Consider the following 18,962-nt stretch of genomic DNA (forward strand, 5'->3'; position numbering starts at 1 on the left):
GGATAATTGAATATTTCTGCAGCCGGGAGGCGTGTTCATGTGTTTCAGGTCGGGAGACATTTTGTAACATATGTTAACATGTCACAGGAGTCGCAGGACTGTTTACTGACTGGCTGCAGGGATTCACTGGCTGCACGCCATACAAATACCACGTTAAAAAACTAAAAACAAAACAGTGTGGAAGCACACATCCGTGTGTTCATATCCGTCTGCCTCAGTGTGGAAGCAGAGGTGTGTTGGGGACGTCGTAAGGGATGAAAAGAGGAGGGAGGGAGGTAATGGCAGAGTTATGAGAGCAAAAAAAACCAGCACAAAGACCAACTGACGACCCCGCAGCAGAGGGCCGAATACTCAATAATGTTTCAGAGGGAGATTATCTTTGCGGTGTCAATCATCCCCAGTAGCACCCCCCTGGCGCTTGTTGGTTTAGCCTCTTCCTCTGAGGGGCTGTCCACGCATGTCAGTCAAGGGCCAGACCAATGTGTCTTTGATGGGTGGAGATGGTTGGAGGTCGGGGGGGGATGAGGCTCTTTGTCCCGGGGGCCAGACACAGACCTGGAAAGAGCGATGGTCGATGGGGCTACGCCTTTGTCTGAGGCTGTGGCCTCTTTGGAACATCATCAAGGCACTTCTAACCCATCATAATGAGGCTAACAGGCCCCCTCGGTGCTTTAGCATTTCAGTTTTCACCGACAAAGGCAATGAGAAGTGGGTTTGACGATAGAAATGCCTCAAAATCTTTGCGCGGGCTTCATATCTCCAGGGTGATCATGCGACTTTGTGCATCACGACCCTCATGGCGACTTCTAAAATGCTGATAAACAATATCAAAGCAGCAAGTATGCAGAGGGAGCTCAACCCGGTGCTGTTTTCAGCTCCTGAAGCTCTATTTCAGGTCGACTAAATAATCTCTAAAAAAGTTTGATGACTTTGCTCTTTATTTTCTTGTCTTTCCCAGACCTGACTGTAATTGTCAGAGACCTTTTCTCTTCTCTTCTGACACACCTCATTGTAGCACCTTGAAAAAGCCCCGCGGCGCTGCACTATCCCGTTACGCCTTTTGTGAGCAAAGTTGTGAAGGGCGTTTCCATTTCTTTTCTTCTCCTATCAAAAACACTATCCTAGTTTCCTCCTCTCTTTTCACACTCAGAATGAGGAATTGACAAAGACGTCGGCAAGGAGACTTTTTATTTTTAGGCTTGAACTCAAGTTTAAGTGCCTCAGAAGCTTCTCACTCACTTTCGATATCTGGCAAACAGTTAGAGAACTTTCGAGCGGCCTGTCGACGATCGGAATTTGCGATGCGAGAGCTCATCTATAGTCGCATTTTTATTTACTCGTTCTTTATTCGAGCATTCTGCCATCGAAACAACCCAGGAATTCTCTTCGTCTGAAAACGTCCCCGTGTTCACAGGAAACCCTTGCGGTCCGGTACATTTTGATGGAGGAAGAAACCTGTTTGTTTGGCCTGAGGCTACTGCGGAACTGAAAAAAACATTAATATACCCGTTCTCTATTTCTCTCTCCCCTTCTCTTTTTCATGGCTGTCAACGGGTAATAGCCCCATTTGAAATAAGACTCCCAAGACCTCTTTCCTCAACTCATCTATATCAACTCATCTAAAACCACTTATGTCATTTACTGCACTTTCCTAATCACACCCCAAGGAGGCTGACATGATTTACAACCATCAGCATGAAAAAAAAGAAAAAACATCCTCGGTAGACCACCCATTTCATGTCGGACCCACTGGCCTCTTTGATCAGTAAATGATGAGGTGTGCCCCTCCAAGCTCTCCCTCCTAAACCCCTGGTCCCCAAATGGTGTTTTCTCCCTCTCTTTTACACGCGCACGCGCACACACACACACACACCTGCACACACCCTTTTAGCAGGAGCATGGGAATATCAGCCACAGGGCTAAGGTGAATAGGCCAGTCCACATGACAGAGAAACATAATCAATCCTGCCCCGAGGTGTGTGTGTGTGTGTGTGTGTGTGTGTGTGTGTGTGTGTGTGTGTGTGTGTGTGTGTGTGTGTGTGTGTGAGAGAGAGAGACGGGAGAGAGGGTCAGAATAGCTGAGGTGCAACAGTGCAGATAAGAGCGGACCTCAACGGACGGAAATCCATTAGTTTAACCCGGCAGCACAGAGAAAGACTTTGGTCCTTGTGGTGACACTCTGATAAAAGTTGCTGCCAGTGTGTGTATATGTGTGTACGTATGTGTGTGGAGCCGGAGGGGGGGGTGCATTCACATCCATATGCGTCAGAGACGGCCCGCCAATTGGCTCCGAGTCCGAGTAGAGGAGCTTGTTGAAACTCTCCCATACCCAGAGGTAGATCACAGAAGATGTTTGGACACTTAATTGGCACAATTACGCTGATTCTGACTCATTTTGCTCGGAGTGAGCCACACACTTTGGCACGGAGCCAATTATAGCCACAGTGCGTTTTGCCTCTCAGGCTCTATATATATATATACGGTCCTGTACTTGAAGGCAAGAGCGGCTTGTATCTGAAACACAGAGGAAAAACAGCTGTTCCTGACTGGCTGCTGCTCAAAAAGGTTTTCCTTTTTATAACTATTTTTCCGCACACCTTAATCAGAAAATGTATGGTCACCTTTAAAACCCTGGCACCAGGGAACTATGTACGTATAAAAATCTCAAAAAGGATTTCCATCAAACTATATGTGCAAAAAAGCTGGGAATGACATGCTTCTAGTTGAACGTGAGATTCTCGAGGGACGTTTGTTTAGTTGAAAGCTAACTTCGATATTTCTTAACTTTATTACCTCATGTTTTAGTGACTAACAGGGACAACATGTTTTTAAATTGGTCCAGTATTAAGCCGCTACACAGACTGCACTGTAAAAGTACTTCCACTAAAAGTGTGTGTGGAAGTACTTTTCAGTACTTTCAAGTTTGACAGGCTGAAATAGTTGTTATTAAGGGTCTGACAACATTATGGACAGGACCCAAAAACTTTCTTACCTTCTGCTGTCTGTCTATCTATCTATCTATCTATCTATCTATCTATCTATCTATCTATCTATCTATCTATCTATCTATCTATCTATCTATCTATCTGTCATTGTGTCATGTGACTTGTTGCTGAAAGTCAACGGTGGAAACGTGAGAGAGAGCTGGACAGATGAGGGCCAGTGTTGAAGCACAGAAAGCGTAGCTTGGTGTTCTGGAAAAGATTTTCAATGTCATGGCCGAAAAATGTAGCTGATTTCGACAATGTGTATGCGACACGAGACTAAAGAAGGAGACTTCTCAGACACGGGAGCGAGCGAAAGGTGTAACATCTCTCTGTAGGGTCCTTTCCATAATGCCGTCAGACACTTTGCAGCCTGTTTAGCAGCTGCAGCGTTCTTCCTCAATACTGGACCAATTTTCAAATATAAAAAAGGTTGTTCCCATTAGTCACTGGGGTGCAAAACAACAAGTGTTGAAAACCCCCCGAAGTTACAAGTAAAAGTAAAACACGATGAAAGCTGATTTTGCACAATTGGAGCGATGAGAAATGTTGATAGGAGAGTGGTGGTGAAAGGCTCGTCTGGGTCCGGATTTGAGGTCAACAGCAGATCAGAGTCTGGCAATTTACTGCCTGAGAGACGACTCTTTAATTGACTCGGATGATTTAGCATGCAAACTGCTGCCTGCTGCTGTGCTGCATGAATGCATGTATTGAAGAAGAGGGCTTGTTGGTTGTGGGCCGATATGTATAGTCTACTGTTGCTCTCTCACGGTCCACTTGTGCTTATTACGAGGTTGTGATGTCACACCATGTGTCCCGTGTGACTGGGAGACGCATCACGCATATGTTTCTTGACTGATGGCTCGAGAGGATCAGTACCCTTAAATTAAATAAGAAACATGTTCTCACCTCCCTGAGATAGAATCTAGCCATGTAGATCATTTTTCATCTGTTTCTTCCTCCGTCTCAGTCCAATGAATGTAATTTAATTTTCAGTGCACACATGATGGAGGAATGATCCCACTTAGTGGACAGTTTTCTTTTAAACTATTTCTTCAGCAGAAAGTAGGTCCAGTGATAACTGCTTGCATTCAGGCACGAAAACTAAAGATCGCGCTGAAGATCGTCATTTATTTTGGATTCACGACGACACTCTTCTAATCTATAGCAACAGCGGCTGAGGGCTCATGGGTATTGTAGTATTTTGAGCGAGCCGCCACAACAAACTGACGAAGATACGTCTGTATGCTTGTTACATCATTCAGGAAACTCTTGTGATGCAAAAACTTTTTGCATGGCAGCAAATAAACGTACAAACATATAAAGGGCACCTTTTATTGCATGAAATTGGTCCTGCTTCAATTCTGAGATTACTATAATGCTGAAGCTTTAGCTCCATACTTATATTAACTTCCTCAATTTCACAAAGCAGCGCATTGGGGACCGTAGTAAAGTCTCACAAACGGTGGACAACTTGGCTGCAGTTCGCCTGACCTCAAATCTGCACCTGACATCATGGAGATTCAATTACAATCAACGTGCGGAGCACTATTCACTCTGGCATTTCTATTATCTCATCTATGTAAGGAATAGCATTAGAAGCCATAGTGGACGCTCATAAATTGTACAGTACACACACACACACACACACACACACACACACACACACGCAAACACACACACACACACACACACACACACACACACACACCTGCATATAAATAGCCAGGAAATGGCTGGCAGAACGTTTCAACCACCAACTGAACCGTCATGCACTTCACACCCTCATACTAATGCACCGGGGGGTTTCTAATATCAGCGGTTGGACCAATAAATAAAATGTATATCAGTACTTCAATTTGTGTGGTGTTCTTCACATGAATGTCAGGAAAGGTCAAAAAGGTACTTAAGAAGTGAAAAAAAGCTTCTTGTGGCTCAATAGAAGCTCAATACCAGACTCAAGAGCGGATAATGTCACTCTGTGATATGCACTGAATTCTAAAATCGGACCCCGCTGATGATAAGCAGAGTGATATTCACTATTGAGTCTCCCTAAGTCTCAGCTGAGACACGAGAGCTGCTGTCCTTTTCCTGAAGCTTTGTGCTCCTTTTCTTTGCAGGGGGAACAATATGACATTTACCGTCTGCCCAGTGTCTCCCCACTTTGACAGTTTTTTTATAGTAGGCTATAAAGATGAAATATGGGGGCTGTTAGGGCTCTTTCTCCAGCACTACTATGGTGCCTTCTCGACTTAAATCACCACTGGGGAAAAATGCCAGTGATGGGACAGGGAGTGAGTTTGTGGTCCTCCGCTTCTCTGCGCCCGATACGCGCCGAGAGCCGTGTTAAAGCTAAGACATGCAGCTTCGCATTATCCACCTGTGCCTTGGCCTCAGCTCTCATCTCGTAAAACCCCAATTGGCCTCAGGGTCAGACATGCCAAAACTGCACTGGCTCTCCTTTGCTATACCCCCTGCCCCCCTTTTTGTCTAAGAGTTCCCGCCTCCTGTGCTCCAGCCAAGAATGTCCGCAAAAAATGTAGGCCGAACATGAAAAGACGGACGCAGCGATGGAGGGTAGGAAGACGAGAAAGAGTTTGAAGGTTAAAGAAAAGAGTTCGAGCTGCAAATTGCACTTCATGCAAATAAGGACATTTGCGATCCAAATTGAGCGACACAGTCCGTGACGACATCTCAGCCTTTCTGTGACGAAACTAATCCCACATCACGCATCCTGTGAATGCCATCCCTCTTCTGTTTTACAATGAAGTGGCCACTTTGGGCCCCGTGGCTCCGCCGATGTGCGACTCTTTACAAGGTAGGGAGTCTGAGAGGGACTCGGGAGTCGTTGCAGCTACAGTGACAGAAATCCCTCTGTCAGGAAGAAACAAAGCTCTGAGCTGTCAGTGAGTTGGAAAAGCTGCGAACCGCATCGGTGGCCAAGAAAACAGCCTAATCCAAACAATGAAGACGTCCATTTTGGATGGCTTGTTGGACATAAGATGCTCCTAATGTGCTGAGAAAGCCTTCCGCGATGCTCTGCATGTATCCTACTCGTAAATCTTCAGGATTCCCATCCAGTTCAAGTACAAACGAATCCGTCCAACGGCACTTCAAAGCATTGCTGCGTTATGAGTTTACAACCATGACTTAGAGAAATGTTTCAGAGGCTTTGGGCCGAGGAGGGAAGGAGTGGGGGCGGAGGGTGTTCTGTTTCTTACGGCTCGGCAATCCGGGCCAAGCCACTGTTCTGGACGTCTCGGTGAATTTTAACTGACTCACGAAAAAGAGCGTGGTTCCCTGCAAGTGCACCAAGTTTGGACACATCGCCGGCAGTCGTAACTTGGAGTGTGACGGACGGAGAGAAAAGGGTTTCCGAGACACCCAAAAGCACCGTGTCCCCTCACATTCCAGGGATGAGGCACGGAGATTAGTCAACACGAGCCCTCCGAGTGCGTGTTTGCGTCCCCTCGCGATGACGGGGGCCTAAACGTTCTGTTTGGGGACCGCCGATAAAACATTCAGCGGCGGACGTCTGAGCAGATCCCCTGTGCTCACACCTTTTGCAAAAGAGACAGCGACCTGCTTCTAAATTATTCAGAGAGCTGAGCGCTTTGTCTGGGAAGTTCAAAGCTCCGTCAAACACCAGCATCCGCAGGAGTTTTAAAAAGGTGCTACTCACAGCACTTTGACATCAATAACATCAATCAGAAATGTCATAGCTGGGAATAAGATTGTCAGCCTTACACTGTGAGCCAATGCTGCTTGATGGATATCCAGCGCAAGAGGAGATTGCTTTGTATAATAACGACAATAAAAAAGACGAGAGGGAACAGTTACTCATCCAGTTGCAGACAGATGACACGCACTTGAAATGCAGGGTGATGAAATGAGGGAAAAGCTTACAGAATAATGTCTTAGCAGACTTTTATTGTAAGCTCTATCTGCAGCCCAGTAGGACATCATGGAGTCATATCAACACCGTCTAATCCTGAGGCGGCCAAACTATGCCCCGTTATTAAATGGCCCGCGGTGAATTCATTAAATATTGATATCTAATTGATCTATATCCATATGTACAATGCACATTCTAGTTTAATCACTAGATAGACACTACATATTTGACTATTTCTGCCTGTTTTATCTTCATTTCAAATGTACATGTTTACATCTTACGTCTACATTTGTATCGGAGTCTTTCAAGTGGGCCTTTCGGCCATGAACATAAAACTATATTTGGCTATTTCTGCCTTTTTTAAATGAACAGATTTACAGACTTGCACATACAAACATAATATTTAAAGTGGGCACCTCAGCTATGATCCGCATTAGAGTTTAAAACTATTGAAACGATAACTTATTGTAGTATGTTTGAACAGAAATAAATGACTGCAATAGAAAATGTTCTTTTGAAAGTACTTTTCACTAGTTTTGTGCAGTTATTTTGATGAAAAAAATATTATCTGTGGCACATGAGCTTTTCCGGTCGAGAAACGCTGATTGTCTGCAGTGTAACTGGTTGAAAACTCCTTCTTCCACTATTGTTTGGCCTGTGACTCCTTATATCGCTCTGTCTATGGCCCACAATCCAAAAGGTTTGGCCACCTCTGGTATAATCAATTAATAACAAATGCAAACCGCTGATGCTACATGTCAATCTTTAAGATGAGTACTTAATTAAATACTGGATAGTTGTACCTTTAAAGGCATCCAAAAAGTTTCTCCCAACTTTGCAAAAAAGGGTCACAATCCACAAAGATTGGGAAGCACTGCTTGAGAGAGATCTGCCCATAATTTGACCCATCCCCTACAGACAATGTTGTCTTCATCCCCCAACCCTGCGTCCCAATATTCAATCCCATAACTTACATTAATGACCCGACGGTCGCTACCACATCATCTGAAATAAAAATTCTGAAAACAGTTGGTTCACTAGCTTATTGTATCATCATTTCTTAATGAGTAAAAGGGACTCACCTGCAGTAGTTGTGGCTGCCCAGACCCCCCTCTCCGTTGGGGTATTTGAGGGTGTTGTAAGGGTGCTGGAAGGTCTCGTTCCAGAAGAGGCAGGGTTTACCACCATGCAGGCTGGTCTGGTTCTGGAAGCCCCTGTAGTCCTCTCCGTTGGCAGTGTAACACTCTGAAAAGAGAGCAACGAGACGGAGAAGGTGAGAAAAATCACTTCAATAAAGGTATTACAAGTCTATCAAGAGGGAAATCAAAAGCTTTGCGAGAGGCTTAAAAACGTGCTCGTATAAAAAGGCAGCCACATATGTGATCGGCTTTATTGAGAATCTGGATTCGGTGAAATACCCTTATGTGCTTATTCAAATGTTTTAATGTGTTTTGGAAGGATCACAGACGACTCGTTTGGAGTAATGGTATTCTTTGCCCAGGCTCAATTAATTTCATACCCGGCAAAACGAGGTAAAGCGAGATCAATCACCGTATTGTTTTAATTAACGTCAACGCGGGAGCTTGGAGAAGAAGAAGAAAAAAAATGGCCCTCGGATATACAACAAAAGCAAACATGGCTCCAATTTCCAGGAAGTGTATGACAACCATGTGGCCCGAGTCAAAGCGAGAGAAATTTTGTTTCCCAAGGCAAAACAATGGCTGGCGGAAGGTTTTTCTTCCCTGAAAGGGGGAATTAAAATAAACAATGGCTGATGGGAGCATTATGAGCCATCGACGCTCATCGCTCTCAGCCTTGGGGGGGGGGGGGCTCCCATCAACTGAGGCTCCCATCAACTGAGTTTTAACAGCAACAACTGAATTCCTCTTTTGATTGCATTAGGGTGGAACATATTAATGTATTATCCAACTGTTATGTTTACTCATACTGCAGGTGCTCATGATTGCAACGGCAGAGCGGGACACCCCTCCGCTCTAGTAAACAGCGTCTATCTGCAGTGTGTATTCATGAAGAGTCGATGCAAACGATGCCACGAGGGCGACTGTTTGAAGCCCTGATTTTACAAAAATACTGCATCTGCATTAACACTTATCTGGTTTTTAAAAACGTCAAAGCGAAAGCACATTAAACTAGTTCACCTCAATGCCCGCCAATCAAGCGTTTCAGAGATAAAGAACAATCCTCGCTTGTTTGGCTCGTCTCCACAGGGTCTGGTTGCTATGTATGCGGTTTGCCAATGACCGGCCCCTTTCATCAAGTGGAGCTGTCTGGGCTACGAGTATGAGCTAATGCATTGCAATATGACAGTCATTACACCCCTTGGTGAGCCAGCTGTGCTCCAAGGCTCTTTCACATTCTCTTCTGACGCCAACGTTTCCCAACTTCTCCTCTCTTTCCTCCCTCTTGCATCCCATCACCTCTTCTCCTTTGTCCTTTTCTGTCTTTCCCCTTTCAACTCATACACAGACAAACATTTCTTTGGGGACCGCTTGGCTTCACGGCCTTCCAATGCAACTTCTGTGCTCTGTTGTCGCCCGCGGTTAGCTGGCAAACTCTCGATGCCGTCTCACAGGCCGAGAGGAGCCCGGTGGCATCAACTACAGTTAAAAGACCGATAAAAAAAAGTTTATTCTTTTATTTGTGGGAGATCCGTAAACTGCGTCTATTTAAGATGCTCGGGAAGTGTATAATATAGAATAAGCATGGGCGCCCTTGACAAGCAATAAATCTTGTGAAAGTTCCACGTGTTTCATAATTGACTTCCCTGTACTTTCGACCGCGCTCTGCAATATTTACAGCCGCCAGCTTGCACGCAAACACGCATTCCAGCCTCTTGCATCCCCCGCAAAAGTACTGCACTTCATTTTAGAGTAAATCAAAGACCCCAGCTGTTCTCAGTGTGTCACCCAAAGTTGCTTTTAATTAAAGTTGTTTCGGCTGTGTTGTTCAGTCAAGCCTGTCGGCCATCCATCGCATGGAGTTCAACAGCAGCGAGAAGCCGCAAGGTGTCGGATTCCTGCGGTTAAGATGCCGCTCTATTGTCTCTGAATGGCTCTCTTAGCTAATTAATACCACCTCGGCATGCAAGAATATCAACCACCGGAACATAAATCCAGTTGTGGGCGTCTGAGGCCGAACACTACTCCATAACATTAGAAAAAACAGCTTAATTTATGGTGCTGCAACAGTGCTTTTGCTACCCACACACAGAGGCGAGGCGTGTTCAATAATGCATCGGTCTCAATTGTTGCTTGTACAAAGGATGCAGGCGATCAGCATGGACCGGTGTTTAACCTTTGGAGGACTTTGGAGATAAGCGTTTGTTCTGATGTCAACATTAGTGTCAGCTGCCACGGCGTAGGTCAATAATTATGGCATTGGGATATGTATGTCCAATATGACATTTACAGGAGCCATATGATATGATGAATTCTTTATTGCTTTTTACGATTGTCCTGGATGCCGGCAGCCCCCGGCATTAGAAAGAAAGCGAAGGAAACACTGCTATTGAGCATTTGGCAGCGGTACAAGCACAACCATGAGTCACTGCTGCCCAAAAGCAATCACGACTGTTACTACCCCAGCAGTCAGAGAGGATACCATCAGGCAGGGACAGGGCAGCCGGCTGCATCCCAAATGAGTTCACGTCCTTCAAAATATCTCCTCCTCGCAAAGAGCGGGTATTAAAATGACTGAACTTGGCTGCATGCAGCGCTTCTCAACACACTGTATCAATGAGCCAAATGACTTTGTAAATGTCTCCTCCCTCCCTCCTCCTTCAGGAAACTTTCCTCTGGAGTTTCAGGATGAAGCAGAGCTCGTCTGCACATGGTCCGCTTGGAACGAGCTGCTGCTGGCAACCGTCCCGCCCTGCTGCTGCTGCGGCCAAGTTGGCTTTTCAGGACGAGCGGGTAAATATGGCAGCAGTTTTTTTTTGCCACCGGGAGGGGAGATGGGGAGGCGCGTGTTCCAGGTGGTTTCAAGGCCCCATTTGCTTGCGGTGGGAATGGGAAGTAGCCGATCTGCAACTCGGAGATAAGTGAGGCCGTCGTTAAAGATGAATGGTCCTTTTTAAGAGCGCTGCGGACGACCACACATCGATCAAGCGAGAAGAAAAATAGGGCAACTTTACTTCGGAGCGGTGTGGACATTTCACCCTCGCCCTGGAGGAAATGAAGAGCTCATCTGCTGATTGGACCATCACCACTCCGGGGGCCCGCTCCCCAAGCCACACCCCTTTCCTTGTCACCAAGCAACTGTTGCGCTCTCGTCACATGGGCCCGAGCTTTCTTGTGGTTTCATCAGAGGCCGTGATGGGAAACAGAACCACCACCGCATGAAAGACGGAGAAAAGGGTGGGGGTAGTGGGTGTTGGGGGGGGGGCTCCTATAAAATACATGCAGATCTACAAATAGAAAAAGTCCGGGAAATGGAAGAGGAGGACTCGCCCTTGACCGAGCCCTGCGCTCACAGAGTACTGCACCGACCCGGCGACGAGAGAAGAAGGAAGAAAAAGAAAAAACAAGAAAAACTGCCGAGGATCACTGGGAGAGAGCTAATCGCCCTGTTATTATATTGGTTGGGATTTGTGGCTAATGACTTCCACATTGCAACTTCAAATGCACTTGATGCTCCGAAGAAACGAGAGGCGGGGAGAGAGAGAGAGAGAAGGAGGGAGGGAGAGGAGTATGGGGCGCTGGTCATGTGATCTCAAGAACACAAACAAACAAGCTGACAAACAAATGGTTTCTCTGAGGCGCGTTGCCAGGTCACACAAGAAGAGCACTTATTTGTTGCTACGAGGGATGAATAGCGGCGATAATTACAGACGACTGCTTCCTCGCAGAGGGTTGACATGAAGAACTTCCTTCCATCTATATTACACGCTTGGAGCTCTCGGGGCAGCGAAACCGGCTTAGCGCATGAGCAGAAAGAGTCAGCGACAGAAACATGCAGGAGGCTGCACGTTGAGAAGGTTTTCAGAGAGCTTCCAAAACCCACAAACAAAGATGACAGAAACTCCAGATAATTAATGCACAACCTGCCACAATATGTTTCCCCTCCACTGTGTCCTGGTAGCCATTAGCGTTGTGGGGCTCATTAATGTCAGTGTAGTGAGAACAGGGCCAGGCCAAACCGGGCCAGATGTAGTGGGTTGCAGTTTTCTTCTCTATGAAGGAGGGGGGGGGGGGGGTGTCACAGCTGGCACAAGTCTGGTCTCCCTTTTCCCCGGCAGCATCCCTTTCCACATCAAAAACCACATCAGACTTCAGAGGAATTGCAGGAGTACTGCTTCACATTCATTATCCACGTTTCACAGACAGATTCAGCGAGGCTCTTTTAATGAAGTGGCCGAGGAGAGGTCAGGGATTTCTCAGAGGGGACACTCTGCAGTTAAAGGGCCACACCTCGCCATCCCTCTTTTTCTGATCTCTTCGCTCCTGTGTCAGTTTTTTTCATGATAAGTGCAAACAGAAAGCAATAGCGCCTCCTAAGTGTTGAGAGTCGATGCCATGAACTAGTTAAATCTGCCGACGCTGACTTCTCAATGGGGTTTAACAGTCCTTCTCTTCATTTTATGCTTTTGTCAGAGGTTGTAGCCCCAGATAACCAGGCCATAAACCAAGACCTCATTCAGTCCAAAAATAGTCTCCAACACCGCCATTCTTCCTCTGCAAAGAAAGTTCACTACCACAGTAGCCACAGACCCACAGGACTCCCTGCCAAAGCTGCTGGGTAGCACCTATAAAACATGGCCCCATCTCGCTCTAGTGCGGCCCCTATTATTTACTCCGTAATGGAAAGAGTCTAATCTGCTGGAGCCAGTGGTGGGCTAAACGCACTGCCAAAAAGAAAACCTCTGTTTGAAGTTGCTTGTCTCAAAAAAATGGAAAGCATAACCGTTTTTCATTTTATTTTATTTTGTTTGTCGCGAGCTGCTCTCTGGTACTAAATCTAAGTGTTACGTCTCAAGGTTTAAAAAAAAAAATCAATCAGCAATTATGCAGATAAGACATCCAGCTTTGTAGGATTTCCCGAAGCGGTCGGGATCTCTGACGGGACGCAGCACAGACTGACCAAGAGTTGGCTCTGTGAGTGGACCAGGATGGAACAGGCAGGGACAATTTTGAGTTTTAGTTGGCAGACGTTCAGGGAGTGACTGATGGGCTGCAGACAATGACGTAAAGGACATTCAGGGACTTCCTGAAACCCTGGGAAGAAAAAAGCCACTGGCAGATTATGGGCATCGGAGGCCCGCCAGCAAACCTGACATGAGGGCGGACGAGGTGTCACGTTCAATTACCTCTCTCTGGCAACTCCTCACCGTTTCCTCAAATCATAATCCACATCTGGTGAAAAACAAAAAAAAACATGACCAGAAGCTTCTTTGCCTCTAAAGCTGTTTTGGGTTTTTCTCCCTGTAGTTTCTAACACACTAACACATCCACGCGACTACACGCCTCGCCATGCGATAAGAAGACGGGAGTTACAGGGTTAAACAAACAGAGGGGGAACTCTCATGTCGCTAAAGCGTCTCTAAACCAATTCTGACAGCACAGTAAACAAGACTTTCACAGCCAGGAGAAAGCAGGAACTATATATAAGTAGAGACGCATTGGGCTGAGGGTGTTCGGCTCAGAGCTTTCAAAGGGTGATCGATCCGTCCTTAATCAAACCAAACTGCAAATTAGAGCGTGGCATTAAAACTGAAGGCAAGAGAGGTGGCAGGGGAAGCAGAATTAAGCAGAAAAGAAAGAAGAGAGGAAAACAGAGTGAGTCAAGGCGGGGCAACGTTTTTTTTAATGATCCCACAGATTGTTAAACCAGGCTCTAATTCTCTCACTCTTGTTCATAGCAGCAGCAAAGTGAACTCTGTTTTCTTTTCCTTCAAATGTCCCCACGTTACATATGAGGCAGACAAAGACCGACCGACGCTTGTGAAGTTAACAGCAAACACAGAGTTGGCGTCTCCAACACGGAGCGGTCTGAGCACGAAGGTACAAACGTCACACTGGAGGAGCTCTGCGTGCCGGGGCCTTTTGAGCGGCGAACAAAACAACCGACGCAGGGCTTAAGGGAGAGGGCATGTCTCGCTGATGCGTGTCTACTCGCTGAGAAAATAACACAACCCCATGTGGGTTCCCCATCGCATGCAGCCTTTTGATGGATCCACGACTGTTGCTAATGGCCGCGCGCGCCTTTCGCATGGGGGTATTCTCAGCTCGCTCTGATCTTTTTCCTCTTTCTTTGTTGTTGTTTTAGCCTGTAGATGGATGGTAAAATGATCTCTCAGTCAACTTGCAGTGTCAGATGCCCCGATAAACGCGAGCAGTGAGAAAACATGCGTTAATCTGCACTCCAACCCACATCATTTCACCCCTCTCCCCCACTGATGCACTTACAGCGAGAATGAAAGGGAGCAATTTTCATCAGTGGCGCGGCCGCAGTATTTTAAGATGGGTGCGATGTGGAGGGAAAGGAAGACACCCACATAAACATGCACACAGGCTCCTTTGTTTCCTCGGTGGTAGGGCCAGTGTCATCGAGGCGATGCCATTCTCACCCCCACTCACTGTAGAAATTGCCCTCAGTGTTTGTGTGTCTGTCAATTCCTTGACTCCTCTCCTCACAATGGGCCAGCTCCTCAAAGGGCAGTAATCAATGTGCGGTAACATCGTTTAAGCCATGTGGCGAGACTCTCGTTTCGGAGATGCTTTCCACGTTTCTCCGCCGATTTTGATTCGTACACGAATGATGGATCCTCTGATGCAGATGTGGGCCCTTTTGCCCCCCGTATGTTCAGCCACTTTCAGCTGGAACACACCAGACAGATAGCAGCTCAAAGAACGCTGGACCATGAAAGAAAAAAGGGTCGTCGCTCAAACACACCTGCTTTCGATCGTCCTGTTTGTGCTCAGGTTAGCTGCTATCTGAGGAATGTAAATTATATGTGGTTTGGGTTGAAGCTCCTTCAGTGCGGTTGCAACACACACACACACACACACACACACACACACACACACACACACACCACCTCCTCTGTCTCTTCTTTCCTGACGTCCTGTGTGAATACAGGGTCGCGGGGAAGATGGAGTCTGACTTGGATAAATAAAAGACCTCGGGGCGTTGCGAGCTGCCCTGCTAATGCAAACAACAACAAAAAACACACTGCCTCACCAGATCAAAAGCTCAGCTCTTTTTCTTGTTTATTCTTAACAGATATCATTATTAAAACAAGACATGACTCGAGGCAAGAGAGGCTCTTACATTGTGTAAAGCAGCGGGAGAGATTTACCGGATCTGAGAGGCTAAGGGCTTTTGCAGATGGTAGTTTGTTGTTTGGTTTTGAGGAAATGAACATTCAGTAACCCTTCCATGACCCATGTTCATGTTCATGTTCATTGTGGCGCAGGTTAATCCTTCACACTGTCCCACTTCCCCGTTTCATCTTCGCTGCTGTTTGGAAGAGTGTTTCAGATTTTGCTCTAAAGTTTTGATGAGTTATTTCCTGTTGTGGAGATTTCCTGACAGCTGTCATACATGACACCATAATAATATAATAGTATAATTAGGGGGTTGAACATATTTGTGGCATGACTGCCTAGCCATTGTCATGTTGCCCTTTACATGCATGTAATTTGATCCAAATAGACATTTGTGGTAAAGAGTCATAATTAGCACAGTAATTCTTAAGGTTTTGGGTTCAAATGTGTTGTGTGAGGTCACATTGACTTTTAAACATCAAATTCTTATCAGCTCATACTTGAGTCCAAGTCGACTTTTGTGCCAAATTGGAAGGAAGTCGTCAAGGCGTTCCCAGGGACATCACGAGAATGGGACAGAAGTGAGATCTCAGGGACCTTGACCTTTGACCACCAAAATCAAATCAGTTCTTCCTTGTATCCAGGTGGACGTTTGAACTAAAAATGAAAGAAATCTCCTCCAGGCGTTGCTGATACATTGCATTCTGTATGCGGCCGCATACAAATATTTTTTTTTTTTAAATAGTTGCTGTCACATTTTATGTGTGTTGTTTTTAACCCTTAAACCTCGATGTTGTTGTTGCCGTATACCAATTGATAGAACTAGAAGAATATAAATGTTAAGTAGACCTCACTCAATCTGTCTGGATGTTCTTTACAATCCAACCACAAAAGGCCAAGAGTCACGTCGCCCTGGGAATCCTGAGCTTTAAAGCCCCTTTTCAGATTTGGCCCAACACGGTGACTAGAAATTGGGCTTAAGTTGACCAAATGTCGGAATGATTAAATGGAACGAAAGCAGACCAATGTTGGCTTTCAGTCACTTTTTGTACAGGGCAGAGAATTAGATGAATGGGAGGCAACATCGGAAAATGAATATATTGAATGCTGCGGTTGACTTCACTTGTTATTTGCAGCGGTGGAGGAACGGGTCCATTGTGCGGAGCACAAACACGCTCCCATCTGCATCCGATGAATCTCCAGCATGCTCGCTTGGAGAGCGTAGCAAACTCATCAAAAAAGAAAGAAAACAAAAAGCCACCAGCGTGTTTGTTTTGTTTAACTTTATAAACTATGGATGGAGACATTGGTCTGTTCCCTCAGCATTCCTTTGGCTTGTTTGGAGTTTTTAACACTTTAAAATCCTTGTACGTTGTGGTGCGAATCTACGCCGAAACGCCTCGTGACAGCCGTTGGCTTTCGAACAATTCGCAATCATTGTCACCAAAGTGCACATCTTTCCTTTTGGATTATCTTGTGTGACTGACCTGCCAGAGCAGGAACGGAGCATGCATTTCCACTGGATCAAATCACAAAAAGGTTGTCAGACAAACCGCCACAGAGTGCACCTCCGAGGACACACTAACAACGGCACAATAGGCTGCTGCGGACGGGGACCACGGCGCTCCACGTTCAGACCCCCTTTTAACCGGCCACGTCTCCAGTTTCTGATCTTGATTGTGAAAGCGATCCTTTTTCACTGTGGTTCTTGCGGGCTGTGGGAAGAGCAGCAGTACTGGGAACCAGATGGCTCTGGTAAAAGACAGGGGGGGGGCATCCCACTGGTCTCCCTGGGAAGGGGATCCATTACGGGAGGATCCATTGAGGGCCGGCAGATTCTGTTTCACGGCATCACCCGAGTGTGACCACCCCTCGGTTGGCGTTGGCCGTGGGCCGGTGCCGCGTAGGCTGCCGTCGACCCAGCCCTTTTTGTGTTCACCTTGGGGAGCTGTATTCACCTTCGATGCAGGACGGACAACCGAATCAGGGCCTCTTGGCGACTCGGGTTTCACCCCTTTTGAGCCAGAGCCTCTTTCAAAGGGCCTTGCATTGCAAGGGGATATCAGCGCCTCCGTAGCTTGAGGGACAATGGCTGTTTGTGAGAAGCGGTTGACTGAGATGTTCGTGTTTGTAAAGTAGGGTCCGAGATCTGTTTAAGCCCAGTTAACTGTTGCCGGGGTATCACCGCTCCATTTAATGGCCGTTCATTTCCATATTCTTTAGAAAAGTTCGACCACACTGAAACATCCACTGCACATTTCGCCGTCACGGCTTCTTAGCTCTGCCCGCTACTGGCATTGTTCCTTTGTTTGCTGTCCACTTAGCTACGTCTGAGCCGTTCACTTGTCCAAATGTTTGCCCTGTCCACTTAGCCATGTCCACTTGCTCGGCCTTGTCAAATCAGCGCTGTCTGTGGGCGTTTTCCTGCGAGGAGGAAAGGCGACAATTTGCCTCTTCGGCCACAAACTGCTGCAGCTGGACACAAACCAGACCCCGGGGCTCAGCAGCGAAATTACTCTCCATTTATTTAAAGTGGTTGCCATTACTCTACCGCAGCAGAGCGCAGGCCTAAGTGGCCCCGGCCCAAGCACAACTGCAGTATAAAAAGAAACTAGGTTCGCCGGACAGGTCATGTCTCACACAGTAGCAATTCAATATCCTCCCGTTATGTTCTTGGTTACGCTTCTCAAAACTCAGAATTTAATGTGACACCACAAAAATACATGGTTGCTTTGAAATTCAGTCCGTGGAGGATCCTGCAAAAACACACAACCAATCACTGGCGAGATGTTTGGAACATGTTACACTATTGAATCAAAGAAAGAATAACAGAGAATTTGCCTTGATCATACTCAAACGCGTTTTTAATAGCGTGCTCAAAAAGAGAAACACAGACACAGGAAGCAAGAATGGTTTTGAGCTTGAACCGAAACAAATCAAACCGAATTCTAATGGGTTTTTTCCCCTCTCGTCTCCTTGAAATGCAGAAACACATTAGCGGATCAAGGGAATAGCAAAGCTGCGCGTCCTTTTATCAACGTGCCCAGAGCCGATAACGCTCTATTTTGATTTCACGTTAGCATACAAACTCCAGCGCTGAGGAAGAAAGTTATATTTTGTGTAATGTTTTCATGCATCAGCCCCTTCAAGCCCCGCAGCCTTAAAACCTTTAAAATTCTATTCTCTGTGAATTAAATTGAGTTTTGATAATGACAGCCATTGTTTGTTTGAGAGTTAATAGAATTCATACAAGAACATGAGGCTCTACGGTATTTCATTACTGTTCTCTCGCTATTTGATTTACCCCCCCTCGCCCTGGAGAGTGTTCCAGCTGATGGGCTCAGGCTGCTGCAGAGAGCACCAGCAAAAAGCTCGGGGAGAATGTCATCTGGCACTGAGTGGAGTGGGTCTCCTCATGCATACGCAAATGTCAAGGTACACGGAGAGGCCGGGGAACACAGCGCTCATACATAATGGTATTAAAATGTGCAAACGAGGGACAAGGGAAGAGAGAGGTGAATTGGTTGCAGGACAGAGCGGAGAAGAAAACTTAAGATGAAAGGGGAGTCGTGGACGAATAAGTGAAGAGGTTATGTTGCTTCACAGAGCTCCATCCAAAACCAACGAGTCACAGCTCATTCAGAAAAATACTCTCGACTGGTCTTGACCTCACAAACCACCATTCTGGCCACATGAGCGCACTCTCCCACCTCAACATTGTTTATCTCCTTCGAGCCTGACAGTTGTGTATAGCCGGCAGCGGCTTTGACAGCTTAATTCCATGTTGCCTCACAGGAC

The 18,962-nt window shown here is 46.3% G+C and overlaps 1 protein-coding gene across 1 annotated transcript in view; it reads right to left on the bottom strand.

The window, feature by feature from the left end:
* Window positions 1–18,962, bottom strand: part of kremen1 (kringle containing transmembrane protein 1) — a gene marked incomplete at its 5' end in the record, with an annotated part of 50,755 nt that overhangs the window by 23,469 nt on the left and 8,324 nt on the right. The window contains one exon of the mRNA XM_079221782.1: window positions 7,962–8,124. Coding sequence (XP_079077908.1) covers window positions 7,962–8,124 — 163 coding nt within the window. The remainder of the gene's footprint in view (window positions 1–7,961; window positions 8,125–18,962) is intronic.

The sequence above is a fragment of the Taurulus bubalis genome (assembly GCF_910589615.1).
Source record: "Taurulus bubalis genome assembly, chromosome: 8".
NCBI classification, from domain to species: Eukaryota; Metazoa; Chordata; class Actinopteri; order Perciformes; family Cottidae; genus Taurulus; species Taurulus bubalis.